This window comes from Ascaphus truei, chromosome 18 (genome assembly GCF_040206685.1).
Source record: "Ascaphus truei isolate aAscTru1 chromosome 18, aAscTru1.hap1, whole genome shotgun sequence".
NCBI lineage: Eukaryota > Metazoa > Chordata > Amphibia > Anura > Ascaphidae > Ascaphus > Ascaphus truei.
Window position 1 is genome coordinate 10241836 of NC_134500.1, and position 22497 is coordinate 10264332.

Below are 22497 nucleotides of genomic sequence, written 5' to 3' on the forward strand. Positions count from 1 at the left end.
CGAACGCACCTACGCGTTTCGTGCACGGGGCACTTTATCAAGTGATAAAGTGCCCCGTGCACGAAACGCGTAGGTGCGTTCGTGTGGCTTTGCTGTCCCTTTGCTGCACCACCTTGCAATAAACCTGACCTGTTATTCAGCTGAGTGTTCACTTTGTATTTTTTCCGGACTTATTGGGAGCTGGAAATTGAGGCAGTGCAACACATCTTCACTTCTTTTCCTGCTGGCTATCTACCTGGATGAACTGCACGCCCTGGATATCTGGAGGTCCTGCAAGCACTAAGGTAATAGGGCCATAGCGCCCCCACATATATGTATATGTTTACCAGTGCCTCTGTTTATTATATATTGGTTACTAGGGGGGGCTATTATGGTGTTTCATTTGTGTTGGTCACGTGGGCCCCACTAGACACCTAGCCCGCACCTGACAAATTGCCATATTATTCATGGACTTTCCACTGCTATCCAGTATCATTTATATATATCATTGAGGAATTTCGACCAATTTGGATGCATCACCTTTTTCCTGTTTCATCAGTGGCTCAGTCGAGCCACCTGTGCTGAAGCAGGGATATCCCTAATACCTGACCTGGTGGCCCGTGAGGACTGGAGCTGGTCACCCCTCTGCACTAAAGGGAATAACAACTTTTCCCAGTTTTACACCTTTTAATTAGCGCATGTTACATTTATCCAGCTGTTAGTGCTAATGAGTGTTTTACTAGAGTGACTTCTACACCTCCCCGTACACACCTGTGTACAACACGTGCAGAGATACCTGTATACAACACGTGCAGAGATACCTGTATACAACACGTGCAGAGATACCTGTATATAACACGTGCAGAGATACCTGTGTATAACACGTGCAGAGATACCTGTATAACGTGCAGAGATACCTGTATTCAGCACGTGCAGAGATACCTGTATACAGCACGTGCAGAGATATCTGTGTACAGCACGTGCAGAGATAGCTGTGTACACCACGTGCAGAGATACCTGTGTACAGCACGTGCAGAGATACCTGTGTACAGCACGTGCAGAGATACCTGTGTACAGCACGTGCAGAGATACCTGTGTACAGCACGTGCAGAGATACCTGTATACAACACGTGCAGAGATACCTGTGTACAGCACGTGCAGAGATACCTGTGTACACCACGTGCAGAGATACCTGTGTACAGCACGTGCAGAGATACCTGTATACAGCACGTGCAGAGATACCTGTATACAACACGTGCAGAGATACCTGTATACAGCACGTGCAGAGATACCGGTATACAGCACGTGCAGAGATACCTGTGTACAGCACGTGCAGAGATACCTGTGTACAACACGTGCAGAGATACCTGTGTACAACACGTGCAGAGATACCTGTGTACAGCACGTGCAGAGATACCTGTGTACAACACGTGCAGAGATACCTGTATATAACACGCGCAGAGATACCTGTATTCAACACGTGCAGAGATACCTGTATACAACACGTGCAGAGATACCTGTATACAACACGTGCAGAGATACCTGTGTACAGCACGTGCAGAGATACCTGTGCTCACAACTGAACACACGCGATACCGGGGAAATACTCCAATCAAGATCTGCAAAGTATATAGCATGTGCTCAGGTCTCTCCACATATTGTATCAAGTGTGTTTGGGAAGGTAAATGAAGCCACTCTAGTCTAAGGACAGGGGCCATCTTTCCCCCCTGCGCCTCCCTGCCTGCTCTCCTCCCTCTGCTCGGCTCCGGCGTCAAATGACGCTGCGGGGGTCATGTGGTGTCACGTAACCCTGCTGCGTCATTTGACGCCGGGTAACCATGATGACGCGTCGCTGGAAGCCAAGGTAAGTTAGGCTGCGCTTATAGTTCCGGCGACGCGACCGTGTGACGTCATCTGTCGCCGTTGTAATAGCGGTTCCTGCTTATAGTGCAGGAGACAAGAGAAGGCGAACGGGGGGGGGGGGGGGTGTCGGAGGCATGGCCGTGAATGGTTCACCCTCATTGGCTGAATCGCTCGCGTCACGCGGCGGTCGATGGAAAAAATCAAATTGTATGGATTTCAGCAATTTTGGTCGCTGTGTCGCTCCGTCGCGGTCACGCCCATTATAGGCGCACGCGACGGATGTCATCAACTTGTTTTGTCACCGGGACTATAAGCGCAGCCTTAGTTACAGAGGCCTTGCGCGGTCCCCCTGCATTTAATTTAAACGCCTTGGGGGAAGAGTGCAGGACGTCAAACCGCCACGCCCCCCTCACCCCCTGAAAATCTTGGGCACGCCACCCAGTTTGCACACCCCCTGCTCTAATAAAATTGCCTCTTATATAAACGAATCTTTGCGGATGTGTTAAACGTGTGGAAAATAACATTTCCCTGATGTAACTGCGCTTCGTGTATCCGACTCTGATATCGGATCAGCCGATTATCAAGCAATCTGATTAGCGAATGCATTAAGAAGAATGACTGCGTGACCATCTCTCCTGAATGCATCCACGCTGCATATTTTTGTTTTGTTCTTACCTGAACCCGGGGGGACGGCAGTGTCCCCCGTAGCTGCTCCGTGATCGCGGGCAAAAGCATTAGGCCGCTGGACACAAAATGGTCACAGGCTCAGCGCTCGCTGACGATCAATAGAAAGTCACAACGCCATCTCTTGTGGATATAGTAAAAAATATATAATTATATGGGGGGGTTTGCTCCTTTAAGTGCACACACATCACACTTCACTACTGCGTCAGTGGCAAGCGTTATATACACACACGATTTGTTCTCAGAACCCTCAGCTCTTATAAGATTTGTAGATTATATATTTGTGACGGTCCGGGGTAAATGTGACTGCTTTTAATAAAGGTCAAGCCTGCCGTTACCCCTACCTGTCAGTAATACATCTGTATTATGTTATATGTATTCTGTAGCCTGGTTCCAGCAATGTAGGGACCAGGGGTTAATTTTGTTCTCAGTTTGAATGCTGCAGAGTATTGCCTAGTAATGTAATGGTGTTTGTTGTTGCACTCCCCCTCTTCCTCCCTCCTCCCCCCAATCAGGGGCTGGGGTCATATTGCAAACACCTAGCCAGAAGAGATAAGATCAGCTCTTTGTTAGCTGTGAGGTCAGAGTGTTTTTTTCAGTTGTAAAGCAGATTTTGTTTGGAGAAGCAGCTGGGAAGAAGCTGGATGGACATTGCAGGAAGAACAGAGAAAATCTCTTTAGGGAGGTCTCTGCACCTAGTTTATAGTGTACCCCAGTTTCGTGTGTTTTGCTGGAAATAGCTGTGGATATTTATTTTTCCAAGAAATTAATTTTATAAACTCTTGTGTTTCTGTCTGGCGAATTGATCCCTGGTGTGTTAGTCCTGGTCTCCAGTGACAATATTATTGAAAAAGTTAGTACGATACCACATCTTTGTGATCCAACCGTGATTTATTGACATTTTTATAAAAGATTGATAAATATTGGAATTCATGATCCATTATAAACAACAGGTGTGGCCAACTCCAGTCCTCAAGGGCCACGAACAGGTCAGGTTTTTATATCCCTGCTTCAGCACAGGTGGCTCAGTCTTCGACACCCTTGAGGACTGGAGTTGGCCACCCCTGCATTACAATGTTAAGTGTTCAATTAAATACAAAAAGGATGCAAAATGAATGACAGAGCAACATCAGTAATTGTGAGTAGTGCATTGCAACATCCCGTCCCACGTCGGAGAAACAGGGAACATGGCGGCGGCGGCGGCGGACGCGACAAGATGGAATACCGGGAAGTATTTAATAACAAGAAAGTAACCCCAAGTGAAAGATTAGAGCACCCCAAATGGAATGGCTATTTAAAAGCACAGACAAAAAGATCAGTGAAATACTTACAACTTATAAAAGGAATGCCAATTTATATTTTGTGATTGCCCAACCATTATCTGAAAGAATTAAAAATATATATTTATTTTATGATTAACTCACTATTATATTTCTTTTTTTTCTTTGCTTCATTTGGATTTCCCAATAATTGTCTATTTTCTATTATCTAGTCAGGACACATTTGTGTGTTCGTTTTGTAAACGCACTTTGTTCAGGGAACGCCACGCAAACCATTTTTATTACATTCTCTGCTTTTATATATAATGAAACAAAAGAAGCAGCGATACTGCCGATCACGTGGAGAGTGCGGGAATTAGAAGCAGTATCGCAGCCTGATAATTATAGGGCCCTCTGGCTTTCATTTCATCCATTAAAAACAAGAACTCGGAGCCCAAGTTCTAAGCACGATTATAAACATCCCTCAATACAAAGGTGTAATTAGGGTGAGCGTGCTACGTTCTCCCGCCACATGCCCTTGAATAAGTCAAATAGTGTTTAATGGTTTGGAAGTGTTTGGTGCATAATTACTGGGCTGTATTTTTCCTTACTTGGTAAGCAGTTCAGGCGATTTGATATCTAGTCATACAGATTACTTGCACCCAGCTTTTTTGGAGCAAAACCAGTTGTACGCCTGGGCCCGTATTGCAGCTTGCACCGAACCGTGATCTGCAGCCGAATCTCACATTCTGCATGCAGAACTAGTTCTCTCGAAAAGCCTCAGCCGCAGGATACGCCCGTCGGACTCGGCCGCCGCGGGATACAGTAAAACAAAGACCGAAGGCCCAATTAACAAGTAAGGCTACATTCGGCGCCCCGTGTTAGGCTACGGCTCCAGTGGTCTCTGCGGCACGCGCGCCTGGCGGTGTGTGCACGGGTGAAAGCCACGATCTGCGGTCTATTGTTGAACGATGGGACGTGCGGTGGCGCAGCCTTGATGGGGAAGTGGGGCCCAGCCAGTATGGTCTACACTACCTGCACTCCCTATTGGTCCACACGATCTGCCCTGCCATTGGCTACCTGAACATCATGTGATCGCGTCAAGGATAGACACAAAATTCTTGTCTTCCCTGCCAGCGGACACATCATCACGCTTTGCGCGCCCACACACACGGCGAATGGGGCCTGCCCCATAGAGGGCTGTGCTCTGGTGTGTGGCGTGCGCAGCGGCCACTGTGGACCTGGCCTTATAGCAGTGCCGCCCGGCCCCGTGGTACAGCAGTGCCGCCCGGCCCCGTGGTACAGCAGTGCCGCCCGGCCCCGTGGTACAGGTGAAGACGTGGCCCGTGTGTTCTATGCAGAGCAGGAAAAGGTAATGTAAGAGCACTGATAGTTAATGAAATACACAACTGTGTGTGGATGGACCCTTTGCAACACAAAAACGCAGCAAAGTTAGGGCAGTAAAGACGTAAAAGAGAGTGTCTCGTATAAAAATGTAGATTTAAAAACAAAGTCTGTATAAAGAATGCTAGAAGAATAAAGCTTCCGTGTCTCCTCCGTGGTTGTGGGGGACTTCATCGGTCGGTCTGCGCTTCCACGTTGGGTTTGATTAACCCGTACTCCACTGCTTTGGTTAAACACTCCTTGGCAGCTCTCGCCACCGGGCGCTTCGTCTCTTCCTCCTCGTCCTTCGCGAGCACGGACAGGATCTCTAACATTTCGCTCTCCATCAGCTTGGTAGCCACCTCCTGGTCTGCCGCCATCATGTTCAGCACAACCACTGCCCCGCGGTGCTGCAACTCCACGTTCGGGCTCAGCAGCAGCGCCTGCAGAATCTCCGACCAGTGAGCCGTCTGCAGAGAAACGGGGAGCGCTGTTAGACATATGCAAATCATTATCGTCACGGCTTGAGCAGCTCACAGATTCTCTGCTACCCAAGACACCCGACTGACATCTTCCCCCATCCGTGACATCACTACCCAGGAGTACCGCCACGCGCGTCGGCTGAGGGATTGGAGGCAGCGTCTGTGCTTCAGCTGCATTTCGATCTGACCCAGTGTGGTTTACAAGCGCCTTATATTCGTAGAGGAGGGGGCAAATTCCGGTGCTGAAGGTCACAAGGGCTGAAGTATAGCACAGGTGGTTCAACCATTGTCCTGTGCTGAAGCAGGGATATCCTTAAAACCTGATCATTGGATGACCCTTGATGACTGGGGTTGGAACATGTGAGTGCATCGCCACCTGCAAACCTTTATAACCGTCTATAAAACGTTATTATACTATGCCTGCTTCTCGTTTATAAATCCTATGGAGAAACACACGTGATCAATACACTATAGAGAGGAACCACTTATAAATGTCCAGTTTCATCAGCTGCCTTTAGATTGGACCCACAAAGCGTTACTATTCCTCGCACCGTGAGTGGGTCGGACTCCCTCGTTGCACACGCGCGCGCGCGCACACACACACACACTGAGAATATTACTGTATATTCATTTGCTTGTCTTAGACAGGTCTGCAACCCTGTCTTTCACCAGCACAACCAACCTCACACTGATGATTCCCATCAAGGTTGAAACATGTCTGTGAGTGGGTTTACTGGCTTTGCAACTCACCCCAGCCTATGCTTAAAAGCTGTGTTTAAAGCAGTAGGCATTGGCCTAAGGGTTGCTCGTGTAATATGAGCTTCAGGCAAAAGGTGGCACTGTGTGCTCATTTGCATGTCATTTCACAGAATCCCTTGCTGCAGTGGAAGTGCTGCATGATAATGGTGAAAGACAGGGTTGCAGACCTGTCTAAGACATGCAAATGAATATACAGTAATATTTCCATTTAATATAGATATCTATCTATCTAACTGTGTGCAGCTGGTCTCAGCTGCTTTTGGGAGGGTAGTGGCCCCTTCCCCCTAAGGTTTAAACTTGCCCCTCCCCACTTTCCAAGCTGGCGGGTCAGTTTCATTTTGCTTGGTTACGACAGATCCAATGTGATCATTCTTCCTGTAATTATACCGGTTAATAAGAATTTTAACCCAGGGAGTGTTAGGACCTGCTAACGGTCATGCCTTGAAAGTGGCAGCAGGCTCAAGACGCTTTGGCCAAAGGGTTAAACTAAATGACCCTTTTACAAGAGATATATAGGTATTGCACTGTGTATTTTTGTCACATTGAAAATAACTTTGGGCAGCTTTGTTTGTTTTTTTGTTGTAAAATACAAACAGCTTTATCCTCAGCGTTGAATAAATAGATCTTTTCAGAGTCAGACACAGTATTGCTACTTTTTTTTTAAGCTGCGACGTGACGGTCAGGCAGCAGAAGGCCGTGTCCCAGAGCACCGACCCTTACCACTTGTGTGATCTTGTTACAAAGCTCGGGCTTCAGAGAGGTCAGCATGGCGAGAGTCCCGGACGCTGCACGACGGAGGCGCTCGTCATCCTCACCGCTGTACAAAACCATCAGCTTCAGCCGGTCGGACCCCTCGACCATAAACAAGTCCTGCACCTGAAAGAAAAAGGATGCCGTTTCTTGCTCGTCAACATTCATGGGGTGGGATGCTCTGCGCTGGGGACCCGGTCCCTGCTCGGTTCTACCACAGGTCGTCTGCAAAGGACGCGTCTAAAAGCGGCAGAGAACTGGCGCCGCGTGTAAAGAATTCCTAGAGATGACCGAACTGCGCCAGGGGCGGGAGGCTGGAGTTCCTGCACACGGACCCCGCCGCACGCAGATACAGAACTGGAAGCGTCGCTAGTGATGTCTCAGTACGAGGCAAACACCGACACGGTTATATTGCAGGGGCAGCAAACTCTCGTCCTCAAGAGCCAGCAACAGGTCAGGTTTTGAGTTTATCCCTGCTTCAGCACAGGTGGTTCAGGTTCAGCCTTTGACTGAACCACCACCACCTGGGCTGAAGCTGGGATATCCTGAAAACCTGACCTGTTGGTGGGCCTTGAGGACAGGAGCTGTCCGCCGTTATATTGTATGATCTTGTTCTGCCAACCATTATGTCGCCTCAGTAACAGTAACGTAGCTCGTAAATACAATTAAGGCTACGGCGCCAGTCTCGCCTGGCGGCACGTGCACAGTTTAAAGCTGCGAACGGCGGTCTGTAGGGGAGCGCGGGGGCGCAGCCATGACGGGCATATCTGCCTTTCTATTGGTGCGCGCCGACCAAGTGATCGCGGCACGGGAAGACAAAATTCTTGACACACACACACACACACACACACACACACACACACACACACACACACCACCACCACCACCACCCCCCCTATTCCCCCCTAATGTATACAACAAAATAAGCTGTCTGCAGGAAGTATTGGGCGTGGTTATAGGCTTAAAAATACTTTGGCCAAAGAATTTGACTAAATCACCCTTACTGATGAGAACGAGAGATCAGTATTGAACTATATCATGTTGGATGTAGCATACATCATACTACACGCGTGTTTTCGTGGTCACCTCTTTGCTCGTGGCCAGGTTGCACATGCATTCCGTGGCAGAAAGTCGAATCAGTTCATGCTCTTCAAACATATACCCCTCGATCATCGGCACGGCCTTCTCCTTGATGATCTTACCCCTGATGGGATGCAGAACGGGGCGTTTAGGAAGAACAGAGTTAAACCGTCCAGAAAGAAAAACAGAGAACAAGCAGAAAGCGGCAAAGATCCAGACTGATTCACAGCATTAAAGTACAGAAGGGAAAAAATAAAAGACATTTTGAGTCATGCGAGCATACTTTGCGTCCTGATTGTCTTGTACAAAAGTGACAAATTTTTCTTACAATGTGCCAATTAAAAGAAGCATTTCATGCAATATTATACGTGGTTTTTTAATATAAATCAGTTCTGTAGTATTAGATAATACTTACTACCTTTTATTATTTAAAATGCAACTCTTAATGCCATTTTTAATGTGTTTAATATACAGAGCATCCTGTGATTTCTATAGCAGGTTTATCCCACCTCCCCAGCAGTGCAAGATCTTTGCAACACTTTCCTGTTTGTGATCATTTGTTGTTAATATTCCCAGCAGTTTGAGCTGCAAACGGTAACAATAGGTAATGTTGCCGTAGTAAAATAAGAATACATTGTAGCTGCTGAGTTACACTTACTGAAGGATTTGAAACTAAAAGGCAGCCATTTAGTGAACCCTGGGAAGCACGATTCTGCTGATCAAATCACGGGAGAATAAATTGATCAGCAGCTTAGGTAATTAGTTTTCAATAAAAAGGTAACCAAAAGGCGGCATATATTAAAAGATTTGTTTCTAATCTGCTTGGATTTCCTCTTCAATGTGTCAGTTCCGGGCACTGGAACAATGTGTCACGTATTAGGTTAGCCGAGTTCTAATATGCCGGTAAATGTAACAGGAGCCCGTACCGTAGTCTCTCGCTGATCCCTGCCAGGTTTGTCAGCGCCATCAATGCCTCAAAGTTCTGCAGCCCCGTGCGATCCAGGTGTAGCAGGCTCACCAGGGGCCGCACCACCTCGTATATCTGGTGGGAAATCGTTCATGGATTTACAGACAACGGGGGTACGGAGATAACGGGGGCAGACAGTGGCATGTACGGAGATAACGGGGGCAGACAGTGGCATGTACGGAGAAAAACGATGGTTGTTGAGCCATTTGCCTCTGAACCTAGTTAGACCCAAATCTGGCTCCTTGTGTCACTCTGGGGAAGCCAATGTGTCTCCTGCAGTAAAGATGGAAGATCTTTGATGCATGTATTCTTCATGCCTGCATTGTTCTGTTATAAGTGGCACTGTATACACTAGGGGCTCTCAACACCAGTCCTCAAGGCCCCCCCCCCCCGCCCCTTGAGGCGTGGCGTTGGGAAGCCCTGGTATACACTACCACATGAAAAAACATTACAAAAGTTGGACTAATCTCAACAACTTAAAGGATTAGTTTTCCCATGAAAATTGGATACACAAACACCCATATGTAATGGTGTGTCCAGGTTTTATGTACAGGACTCACATGTTTGTTCCTAATCCTAGGAGTACCTGTAATGATGCATCGCAGCAAAGCCGTGTGCTTTTCGGGATATATTAGGAAAGGGACAACGAGATCACCCACCCACCCACCATTCCTTAGTTACCCCCGTTCAAACCCGACACGTTACTGCCCTCTCTCTGCCCACGTGCTCACCCTTTCCCAATACGTTACCGCCCTCTCTGCCAACCCTTTCCCAACACGTTACCACCCTCTCTCTGCCCACGTGTGCTCACCCTTTCCCCGGGGAACACCATCTGAGGGTTGGCGGTGATTGTTATCTTTGCCAAAGCCTGAGCAGCTTTCGTCTTTCCAACGTCGGTGCCTTCCAAAGCCAGAGGTATCAGAGCCTGAAAAAGATGGGACGGGGGGTGGCGTTTAGAGGTGAAATCCCCCCTAGAACCAAAAGTGAACAAATATCACCGACATGATTAAGGGCTCTCGTCTGGGTAATTGACACTCTTTTTACCCTGACACCTATAATATTTTGTTAAAGTGAGACCTCTGGCTGCTCCCTTCTGTATGATGTCACTGTGTGATGTCATTGTGTGATCAGCGAGCGCTTGTACTGCCAGAGTCCCCCCTCCCCACATCTTTATTGGCTCTCTGATAAGGACAGGGTGGGATAAGGGGAAATTAATCTTTAGCATGTACTATCTATACACGGCTTCGGGTATTCCCATAATCACGTGCAATCCTATTTCTGAAAGCGATTATGCACTTCCCACAGAGATGGAACGGGTTCTCTTGCTGACCCCACCATGTGTAAGATGATGCAAATAAAGAAAGATTTATACAATAAAAATATCTTATGTCTGCACTGTTCAAAAGGACGGAAGGTGCAGAGCGTCTTAAGTAAAAATCGATTAACCCTCCTCATAAAAATGTCCCGTGCAAAGTCATTTGTCTCCTAAATTAGGCAAGCAAAATTCAAAGTCCCACTGTACTTAATATGAGAGACAGACAGACAGAGACAGACAGAGACAGACAGAGACAGACAGACGAGAGAGACAGACGAGAGAGACAGACGAGAGAGACAGACGAGAGAGACAGACGAGAGAGACAGACGAGAGAGACAGACGAGAGAGACAGACGAGAGAGACAGACGAGAGAGACAGACGAGAGAGAGACCGACCGACAGACAGACAGACATACGAGACAGACAGAGAGAGAGACAGACAGACAGAGGGAGAGACAGACTAGAGGGAGAGACAGACGAGAGAGAGAGAGGAAAGAGACAGAGAGACGAGAGAGAGAGACAGAGACAGACGAGAGACAGAGACAGATGAGAGAGACAGAGACAGACGAGAGAGACAGAGACAGACGAGAGAGACAGAGACAGACATCTATTAGACCAATAGTGAAAGGCAGGTTGTCGCTTTCAATGACGGGGAAACAGCTCAACAGCAATTTGTCATTAACAGAGTCCGGTTGAAACATTCTTAAGATCCTTCACCTTTCCTCCTCCTTGAGCTACAACGTTTCCTCTGTCTTCAGCTTTCTCCACTAAGGCCAAGAAGACCCTGGAGGAGGAAAACACAGGGAACTTCAGGCTAATGAGACTCATTGTGTCCAGTCACTTACACAATGCAAGCAGCACATTGTTACCCCACCATGTACGACCATGTCACAGGAGCGAGGTCTGCTCCACCTTATAAATCGGAGCTTTCCAAGGCCTGGCCACTGTGCGGTTAGACGTACCTGGATATCAGTTCCCGGGAGGAATCGGTGAGCGCAGGGCTTTCATTTTTCACCATGCAGGCCAAAGCCGACACCGCCCCTGCAGCCAGCAGCTTCCCAACTCGTCCCGCAACAAAATCTTTCTTATCCTGTCGGTCAAACAAAAACAGAACAGGAGGTTCCGTCAAAAAGGCACCCCAGGGCCATGCAATAAGGGGATGTCCTCGCACAAGCGGGCAAAGCTGAAGCGTCCAACTTTCAGAACACCCAGCAAGTGTCTGAAACTAAACTTCATTACCCCATTCATTGCAAAATAACGAGCGGGTTGATGGATGCATTGGATAGCAGCTGGAGAGGATTTATTTATAAGGTGTGTTACCAGGAAGTAATACACTGAGAGTTACCGCTCGTTTTCAAGTATGTCCTGGGCACGGAGTTATAATGATAGATACATGGTTACAAATATATAGTTACCGTAAATGAACAGAGGTTATACATTATATATAAAGAAATTGCATGAACAGTTAAAGATAATATAAGTTATGGGCGTATGTAACAGTTACAGACCACATTGAAACGTGAGATGGCTTTAGTTTTGAAAGAACTTAGAGACTGGAGATTGCTCCAGTTGTGGGGTGCACGGTAAGAGAAGGCAGATACTTGGTTGAACCTTGGGACCGTAGCCACGAGAACCCCCATTTGAGACGTACACAACCACAATTACTAGAACGTCTCACCTTGGGGTGCTCCTCAGGGACGTGCTGCTTGGCGTACTTCGCTAGTTCCAGCATCTGTGGGTCCAGCTCCTCCCGATCGTGGCTGTTTGTACAGTTGACCAGGGTTGACGCGACAGCAAAGAGCACAGTCTTGTCCTGTGACTGCAGGACACCGAGAAAAAAGGTTACAACACGCCTCGGCCTGTTTCTACCGTCAATCGTTTCTAGAAGGGATGTAGGTTTGTGCACAGGGGGGGAAAATGTTATACAGGCATACCCCGGTTTAAGGACACTCACTTTAAGTACACGCGGGAGTAAGGACATAATCGCCCAATAGGCAAACGGCAGCTCACGCATGCGCCAGTCAGCACGTCCTGAACAGCAATACCGGCTCCCTACCTGTACCGAAGCTGTGCGCAAGCGGGGAAGACTATAGAGCCTGTTACACATGTGTTATTTACATCAGTTATGCACATATATGACAATTGCAGTACAGTACATGCATCAAAAGTGGAAAAAAGGGAGTGCTTCACTTTAAGTACATTTTCGCTTCACATACATGCTCCGGTCCCATTGCGTATGTTAATGCTGGGTATGCCTGTATGTAACGCACTATACATGCACAGTGATAGTACAGGGCGCCTGCGTATATTGATTCCTTCTTGTACCTTTGCTAGTGTGAACATCGCCTGCATGGCTGCCTTATCTTCTACAAACTCCTCCTTTACGTCTGCGTCAAACGTCAAGTACGCGAGTCCTTCCACGGCCCAGCGGCGGGTGCTCGGGTCGATGGTCTCATTGCAGAGCCACCTGCAGTGACGGCACGGCGTGCAGGGGGTGACATTTTAACGGCTTGCGGCTAGTTACGCGGACGCGAGTGATCGGTTTGGGGAATAAGGAAGACTGCTCACTTGCGACACTGCTTTGCTAGTTTGAGCGTGGATCCCTCCGCAAACTGTTTCAAGCTGAAGTCGGTCCCTCCTGCTGAGCCCAGCTTACACAGGCCCTACAAGACAGAGAGGATGTTGGGTAACATCGGCAAGGCGGCAAATAACGAGGGATATCAAAAGGAAAAAAAAGGGGGGCAAGACGGGAACACAGTAGGGTTTTAATGGTTCTTATATAGCAAGTAGAAAATGAAATTCAATGTACGTGTCGTCCAAAAACTTGATCTCTGCACCTTTTAAAGCAGCAGGCCAAGCTGCAATAAATAAATATATATATATTTTTTTTTTATTATTATTTTTTTCCCCTTTAATATGTGCATCAATACAATCCACACAATGACAAGTAATTAGCCGATCAATGGGCAAAGATTCGACTCGGGGGTTCACTAAATAGCTGTCAGTGCAGCAGAAGAGGACCAAAGATGCAAAGTTCTGTGGGGAAGATCATGTGACCAGGCAATCACTAGATACAATTGGTGCACTGCTAGAGAGAGGGCAGGGATCAAAGGGGTGTGCCAGAGCCTATTTCAGAAGAGGAAGGGACTTTGTAAATGGTTGCTATAGAAACAAAAACTGCTTGTTACATTACAATACATAAAAAATGTAATGCAGAGCGGGTTTTTTTTTTTTTAAATGCTACAAGTATTTTCTCATAGCACAGACCTGGTTTATTAAAGCACACATTAACGATATCGCTTGGTCTGCATCTTTAAACCTATCCTTTGCAGGACCTCCGGGGTTTCGTTATTCTCTTACTTGCTGTACCTCGCCCCGCTGGGGTTACCCGAGCGCCCGTGGCAGTTCGCCGCAGGATTTGCGAGTGCGGCTTCAATCCCAAAAACATAGAACATTTAAGGCCACTGGATATAACACAGCCTTCCTTCAACAAAACCCAAATATATATGTTACAGACGCAAGAAAAGACGGTCTCACCACCAGCGCCCGTATACGGATGGCGTCACTTTCATTTTTCTTGTAGATATCTTTTAGCAGCGTCACGCCGTTGGCGGTGATGAAGGAGGCTCTCTTGGCTTTGCCAGCGGCGTGGATCAGTGCCTCCACGGCCACCTGCTGGTCGATCTCACGTTCCGAGGCGCACAGGGATATGACGCTCTCCATGATACCCGCGACTTCCAGGGCTCGGTTCCCAGCCTCGGAAGGGCCCTGCAGCAGGCAGGAGACCGTCTGTATCGCTCGGAGTTTCCCATCCATACCGTTGCCTTCAAACCAACCACTGCAAGAAAGGAACTACGTGACAGCAATATGTCCAGCTGAAAACACAAGACGATAGGCAGAGACGTGCAGAACCAACCAGCCATGGCTGATGGGGCAACACATGTCCTCAAGGGCCACCAACAGGTCAGGTTTTCAGGATATCCCTGCTTCAGCACAGGTGGCTCACTCAACGACTGAGCCACTTGTGCGGAAGCAGAGATATCCTGAAAACCTGACCTGTTGGTGGCCGTTGAGAACTGGGAGTTTGCCGCCACTGCTCTAAAAAAGGTGCAAAGTGATAATGCTCTGATCTCATTTTGAGCTGAGAGACCTTATCTTACCCCCAAGGGTTTACACCAGCAGTGCGCAAAGTGGGGGGCACGGTAGATTTTTCTGGGGGGGGGGGGGGCGCAGGCCGTTGCAGGGACCCCGCGCTCTTCCCCGAGGCATTAAAATTAAATGCTGGTGGATTGCGTGAGGCCTCTGCAACGCTATTACTTACCTTAACTCTGCCGGTGTGTCACTCGTGTCCCTGGCAACTCGGCGGGGACATGTGATGTCACACGCGTAAAATAACGCTGCGGGTCACGTGATGTCACATGCCCCGCGGCGTCATTTGACGTCGCATCAAGGTAAGGGAGGGTGCGCGAGCACCAGCGGAGGGAAGGCAGGGGGGACGCAGCTGCAAAAACGTTTGCGCTCCCCTGGTTTACACTATACAAGTCTATCTGAATCCATTAAGTCCAACAGAACCTGGCTCTATACATAAGGCGAGATAGAGATATATATATTTTTTTTTTTTAAGGAGATCATTTAAAAGAATGCATACTTTAAAAAAATAATGTAAAACAAAACAGCAAAATGGATCTCTTACCGCACATAATCCTCGCAGAGCTTGTGGAAGTTTTCCCTCTCCGCGTCACATTTTAAGTCATCGAAGATCTTGGTAAGTAGAACGGAGGCGCTCATCCTGGTGGTGTCTGTGACAGCGAGGCCCCCAGGGATCTCCACCAGAGACCCTCCGACTTCAAGGACTTTCTTTAAGCCTGAATAAAAAAACACCAGTAAGACGGAAACCCTTCTGGACTTTCAGCAGAACAACAACAACAACAACAACAACGTTCTTGTATAGCGCTGCTAATTTTTACACAGCACTTTACAGAGACATGTTGCAGGCGCAGGTCCCTGCACTGTGGAGCTTACAATCTATGTTTTTTTTGGTGCCTGAGGCACAGGGAGACAAAGTGACTTGCCCAAGATCACAAGGAGCCGACACCGGGAACTGAACCAGGTTCCCCTGCTTCACACTCAGTGCCAGTCAGTGTCTCTACTCACTGAGCCCCTCCTCTCTAAAACAACATATTCCCAGGCAAAAACAAATCGAGACATAAAAGTAAATAATAATAATAATAATAATAATAATAATTGGTACAAGGGTAAGAGAAGCACCAGAATTGTATGACACGTTGGTAGACAGAATGTAATTGAATAAGCGAACTCACCTGTTGATATTTATAACTCACAGGTATATATTAAGAATACTGTTGTGCATGTAAGCACAAGGCAGGAGAAATTGCTACTATGCGCCCTAAGGCCTGAAAAGCCTCAACTTGTGGAAACTTCCATCAAAGAATAAAAAATATAAACACAAAAAGGACGCGACGCTTCGGGCTACGACCCTTTGTCACGAGTCAGCCAGACAGGAACACAGCACAGAGAGAGCGCAAGATTCCTAATAGACAACAGGACCATTTTACCCAAGCAAAACGGGCTTAGCGCGTCCCGTGAGCACAGCGACGCACTTACCATGGTCAATGACCCACAATGTCAAAGCATTGTTGGGATCGCGCAGAGACGTTCGAGGGACCACTTTTATCAGAAGGTTTAGAGCATTTTCTCTGCCCTGCGATGACACCCCGGCCTGAACCAGCATCTCCAGCAGGCTGTAGATCATGGACTTCAGCTCCTGAGTAGAGTCTTCCAAAAAAAGGATTGACATCAAATGTCATACTTGTATCTTATATATATAACATTTATATAGCGCCCTTATCCAGGGCGCAGTACATTCATTAGTAAAACTAAGGTGTGGTTACATATAGATTGTGGTGGGAACATTATGGTCAGGCTATAGGTTAGGCGCATTGAGAGCTTGGTTAGTGGGCAGGGGTGGGAACATTATGGTCAGGTTATGGGTTAGGTGCATTGAGAGCGTTCTTGGTGGGCAGGGGTTGGGGTCAGATGCCTATGCCCACAATGTTCGTGCTGCAGAAAAATCGTACTGGACCACAGAGCCAAGAAGTGTCTTACCCAACACAACTGCGCCCTGCATGCCCCGGAATTCCTTTTTCGTGCCTTCTTTTAAAGCGTCAAAAATGACGTGCAGGACACTGCATGCTGCAAGAGAGACCTGCTCATCGTCCACAGCCATCACCGAGCAGAACTTCTCCATGCCCACTGCCTGGAGGATCGCCATGGCCTGAAGATGCACACGGAGAAAGAATTCAGCGGAATACCAAACTGCAACGGAGACGCTTACAAAGAGACGAATGTGGCAACTTTACCCGGACCAGATTGTGACCAGCACATGAACATGCAGCTTATGGGAGAATCTCTAACAATTGTGCTACAAATATGCAATCACCACCATCAATAACCCTTTCCCTGCAAGCAACACGCTGGGAAGAAGCGGAAGGGTTCAATAAGCATCAAAAGTCATCAGTGAAGTGGGGAGTGGACCCTCTGGCATCCATTTTTTTTTTTATCTTTCTGTCCCTATCTCGTAAGATTTTACGCTGTACACATTTTAGAGACAAGAGGAAAAAAATGTGCAGCCAGAAAAAAAAAATATATATATACACATAAATATATATACATATGCGCAGAATAAGACTTTTTCAACGTATTTGTACTGGATAGGTTAGGGGGAGAAGGTTGTTCTTTTACATAAAGGTTTGTATCTTAGTGCATGGGGGCTCAACTCCAGTCCTCAAGGCCCCCCAACAGGTCATACTGAGGATATCCCAGCTTCAGTACAGGTGGTTCAATCAGTCCCAGCTTCAGCATAGGTGGCTCAATCAGAGCCACCTGTGCTAAAGCAGGGATATCCTAAAAACCTGACCTGTTGGAGGGGGGGGGGGGGGTCTTGAGGACTGGAGTTGAGAACCCCTGCCCTAGAGAGTGTAGTATTATTGTAAAACCAACACATTGAATTGTGGCGACGTACTCGGGACTGGTGACCAGAGCAGAGGCCAACCAGGGTCCTGAGAGCAGCCAGCATCATGTCAGCCTTTTTAGTGTCCATCATACGTTGCAGGAGACGAATCCCATCGCTCTGAAATATCTTCTCGGCGCCAGCATCCTCCCGAGCCAGGACAATCAAATTCTGTGCTGCCTGGGACACGGGAAGAGAAACCAAAAGGCATATAACCAAAGTGACTGCACAGTCACAGACGGCTGTCCTGCTCTTCTCCAAGTTATGGAGTCTGTACCTTTTGCTGCTTCTCTGCGTCTTTTTCTTCTGGGTCGAGCAAGATCTGAAACATCTGATCCACTCGAGAGTCTGTGGAGGACATGAGCTGGACCTGAAATAAAACACAGCCCGAGTTATTTCCACGGGGGATGAGAAACTGTGTTGTAGTTTAAGTGCAACCCAGTTCTTCCAGCCATACTGGGAAGGGTCCTGTCATTTCTCCTACATCACGGTATGGGGTTCTTTATATTGTAGCTTTATGTGCAACAATATATGTATGTGTATCTTTATTTATTTAGCGTCATCTATGTACATAGTGCATCATGCATGTACACAGTGCATCATGGCAGTAATACACGCAACATAATAATCAAGCACATAATGGGAATAAGCGCTTCAGACCTACAAGTAACATTAGGAAAAGGAGTCCCTGCCCCGAAGAGCTTACAATCTAAGTGGTTAGTAGGGAGAACGTATTGAGACAGTAGGAGAGTGTTATAGTAAGTGCATCTGCAAGGGGTCAAGGTCAGTGCATCTGAGATGTATAGTATCAGCGAGCGGAGCTACCCATGTGCTTTGTTCAAGGTTTGTGTTATAAGATGGGCCTTAAGAAAGGTGGATAGAGGATATTGAGGGGGGGGGGGGCAATCGAGAAAGGCTGAAAGGCTTTAGGTGGAATCTGGTGTCTCCCAATTTGCACGGCTCTTTTACGAACTGATATAATTTAACAAATACAAATCAAGCACTGATGCCCTTAATTTGGGCCAAAGTATAAACATGTCCTGTGTATGCCAGTCACAGACAGGTCAGCAGATCTGGAATACCTACAAATCTCAGTTTCTCCTTTTGCAGCTGCACCCGTTTATAGATTGTTCTGCGGCTCCGATGCCGTGCTCTATTGTGATTGCACTTTAGCCAGAACCGGTGCCATAAATCAGCAGAACCAATGTGAATACTCCGTTGCTGCTTCTCGAACTTTGCCAATAGTCACTGGGTAACAGTAACAGCATTGCTCGTCTCAGCTCCCGAAAATCTTCCATGGAGATTAAAGCAACACAAATATTTGGGGGGGGATTCCACCCCAGAGGTGGCTGCATAAATAAATAGTTATAAAGAGCCTTCATACTTTGTGTCAGCACCGCAGATCAATGCGAGATTTGCCTGCCAGTAAAAATCTTCACTACAAACCCCACATGATGTCGCTCACCCTTTCCTGGGCTCGGACTCCCAGGCTCCTCACGGCCTCTTGAAACACTTTGTTTTTGGGTTCCAGCACAAGACACCTCCGCAGATCAAGTATAGCCTGATCCACACGGCCGAGCTTCTCCAGCGCCTGGCTGCGTCTGAACAGAGCCTTCACATCACCTCCATCCACTTCGATTGCTATATAAACCAGCAATCATTTGTTAGCAGGAGAAGTGTGTGTTTATCTATTATCTATATGTAAACATTAAAAGATGGGGGAAAAACAAACACATTTACCTTTTGATGCATCTTCCTCTGCTTTTAGGTAATCGTCCTGCAATAAACACAGTCGTTGTGGTACCCAGTTATCTGCCAATGGTTATATTTCCACCAACAAAATGGAGCGCATGTTCCTTAGTACCGGATTAAAACACAAATATTTGACGCCACAAAATCCTCCCCGATTTCGGTAGCTCGGAAAGCAGCAGAATCCCCTAATTTAGTAAATCCTGCAATTTATGCATTATAACACATGGTCGTTATGGTCTAATGAGACATTTCAAAAAGTGTGCCTGACCTTGTACTATTATTAAGGACCAGGAGGACTCCTGTGTAAGGATTAGTGTAAGGATTAGTGTAAGAGTAGTGGTGCGCTCTGTATCACAGACACCTCCTATCTGCACAACTCACCAGCTTGAGGTAGCACGCAGCTCGGTTGCGGTGAAGAACGGCCGTCTCTGTCTTGTCGGAGAGGCTGATTGCTTGTGTGTAACAGGATAGTGCGGCATCATAATCGCCAGATTTAAATAGCTCGTTACCCTCCTCTCTCAGGTTTTCTGCATTCACCTTTATTAAAAAGTAAATATTAGAAATGATAATCATCAAATATGTTTCCAACGTTCTCCCGTGGTGCCCCTAAGCACCAGGTTCTTTTCCCACTCCCTTCACCGGGTCTACGTTTACTCGCAGGGGTTGGCTGGATGACGTCACATTCAGCAGAGGACCTCTCCAGTGCTAATCCGCCGTGTTTTTTTTTTTTTTTTATTACTTGAGATATAAATATATATTACAGGTGCTACACCATGAGTGGTGGTGCCGTGTGCTCTTCCATGTTTAGTTATTCATTGTATTAGACTGTACTTTTCACTATTGTATTTTGGATATCGTGTGTGTGTGTGTGTGTGTGTGTGTGTGTGTGTGTGTGTGTGTGTGTGTGTGTGTGTTACACGACCTGAAATGTTCAGATGGCAGAAATGTTGCTGCCGTTATGACATACCCAATATGGCATGGGCACCACCGTGCATGCCAGGAACCCCTGTGCAGTACCAGGTATGGTAACGTAAAAGAAAAAAGGAAATATCAATGTGATTTGCTGTTCTCTGACACTCCCTCGATTTGATAAGCAGTACCAGGTATGGCAAGCTATTTTTACCTCCTGTTCATGTCATTGGTTGGTTGGGGGGGGGGGGGGGGAGACAATATCAGGGCCAGTCTTAGCGCAAAGCGGTTGCCTGGGGCCCCGCGTACCCTCTCTCCCTCCTGCTGCCGGCGCCAGGATCCAAATTCTGCCAACAGGAGAGTGGAGAGGAGCTAGGGAGTCCCTGAACCGGACAGCTGCTCACCCCAAGAAAGACAGGGGGTCTTAGGAGATAGCGGGGGGAGGTGCGTGTCCGCACGCAGGGGGGAGGGGGTATTATCTTATGCGGCTGGAGGGCAGCCATCCATCTGCAGCATCGCGTTGTCACACCATGACATCATGATGCTGCAGGAGGAGGGGCCCCGTTGCCAGCACGCCACCTTGGGCCACACTTTGATAGTGATCACAGAGCAGTCTCAACCATGTGATCACTGCCAAAGCAATGAAATGGCTCACGATTCCGGAAGTCAGGTGGCACTCACGTGCTACCAGATTTCCAGCAATGAAAACATTAAAGCTGCCAAATTTCTAGGAAAACTCAAACAGCTTTTCATAAACCAGCCGTACAGAGACGAGGGGGCAGGTCCGCGCCGACAGCAATGTACATAGAACTTGACAGGCTCTGCTCCAAAGAGCTTGCAATCTAGTTGTTGGCGTCTGAAGCACAGGGAGAATGGACAATGGGCTTCAAGGCAGGTTCACCCACATCAAAGGCAGTGACAATACCACAGAGCTGCTATTTCAGCCCTGGAAACAGAACCGATTATACTTTAAGAGTTTTGGCGAATGTGAAAAGTTTTTAATGTGGTCTGCAGTTATCGCTGAACTATTCTGTGCTCTCCTTCAGACCGGTGTAGGACATGGGAGATCTTGGGTGTAAAAATAAATAAATAAAATTATGTTTAATAGTTCATGAGACTTGCACAACATTTGCTTGATTGAGATAATAGGTAATTAAATGTAAGAGTGGGATAGGAGAGGCTCAGTGAGTAAAGACACTGGAGAACCTGTTCAATTCCCGGTGTAAGCTCCTTGTAACCTTGCGCAAGTCATGTTATCTCCCTGTGCCTCAGGCACCAAAAACATAGATGGTAAGCTCTACGGGGGACTGTGTCTGCAAAATGTCTCTAAGGCGCTACGTAAAACTAGCAGCGCTATACAAGAACAACCAATTATTATAAATGTGCACCAGTCCTGCTCTCCAGCTTTATAAACAGTGACATCTACTTGCAGCTAAACCTCCCATCAACTGTCTGGGAAGAGAGAGGAGATATATTTCTGGGCCCCCCCTACCTCTGCAATGCATTGCAGGCCCCTCTGGAAGCGAAAGGGTTAAACTAATTCTGGAGGTAAACACATTAACTAGGGTGCTAAATTACTATGGATCACATTCACCAATTACAGGTTAATCTAACTAATTAGCGGTTAATAATATATCATTAATATAACTAATTAGGGGGTTAATCTAAATAATTAGGGGGCTCCCCCTGCACTCCCCCCTCTCTCCTGGGTCTCTCACCTTGTCTGTGCTGCTCTCCCCCATCTTCCAGGTGAAGGCCTCAGCCGGCGCCGCGCTCTTTCCCTGCCGCTGCTGCCGCTTGTCTGACTTCACCTGCCGGCTCTCACTGCACTGTCCCCCGGCCTGCTGCTGTCACCGCGCTCTGCAATGACGTCACCGCGCTCTGCAATGACGTCACCCTCCCATGGCTGCTACTACCTAATAAGGAAATAGCTGTCACGCTGTGCACTGCACGTGCTTGATGCAGAGCTCTGCCCCTATCGCTGCTTGTCTGTACTGCAGTTTGTATGATTACTGTGTTGCTCAGTCTAATTAAATCAATATTTGTTCTCCCACAAATAATCTCCCTATTTATATAGTTTAATGGAAGAAACACTCCATGGGATTATCCATCATTACGTTGATTAAGGCTTCTAAAAAAAAAACAGAAAACTGAAATTAAATTCCTAATTGCTACTACATTCTGTATTTACAATTGCATTTAAAACTGCAGTATGATGAGAATGCTTGTATTTGCAGTTGTGAGAAATGATACAACAGAAAGCATACAATAGGTAGGCTATAGTGT

General features: G+C 47.3%; 1 protein-coding gene across 1 annotated transcript; it reads right to left on the reverse strand.

Moving 5' to 3' along the window:
* Positions 1-3398: 3398 nt before the first annotated feature.
* UNC45A (unc-45 myosin chaperone A) lies at positions 3399-22124 on the reverse strand. The gene is made up of 20 exons (XM_075575476.1): positions 21930-22124; positions 19684-19839; positions 19291-19327; positions 19016-19191; positions 17828-17920; positions 17563-17730; positions 16647-16815; positions 16146-16316; positions 15214-15385; positions 14058-14358; positions 13089-13183; positions 12846-12987; positions 12199-12339; positions 11483-11610; positions 11238-11304; positions 10018-10131; positions 9166-9281; positions 8246-8363; positions 7130-7285; positions 3399-5638 (listed from the first exon to the last, which is right to left on the reverse strand). Exons 1-20 carry the CDS (start codon positions 21951-21953, stop codon positions 5360-5362), a joined length of 2823 nt encoding a protein of 940 aa, XP_075431591.1. The 5' UTR covers positions 21954-22124; the 3' UTR covers positions 3399-5359.
* Between the last annotated feature and the right edge of the window lie 373 nt (positions 22125-22497).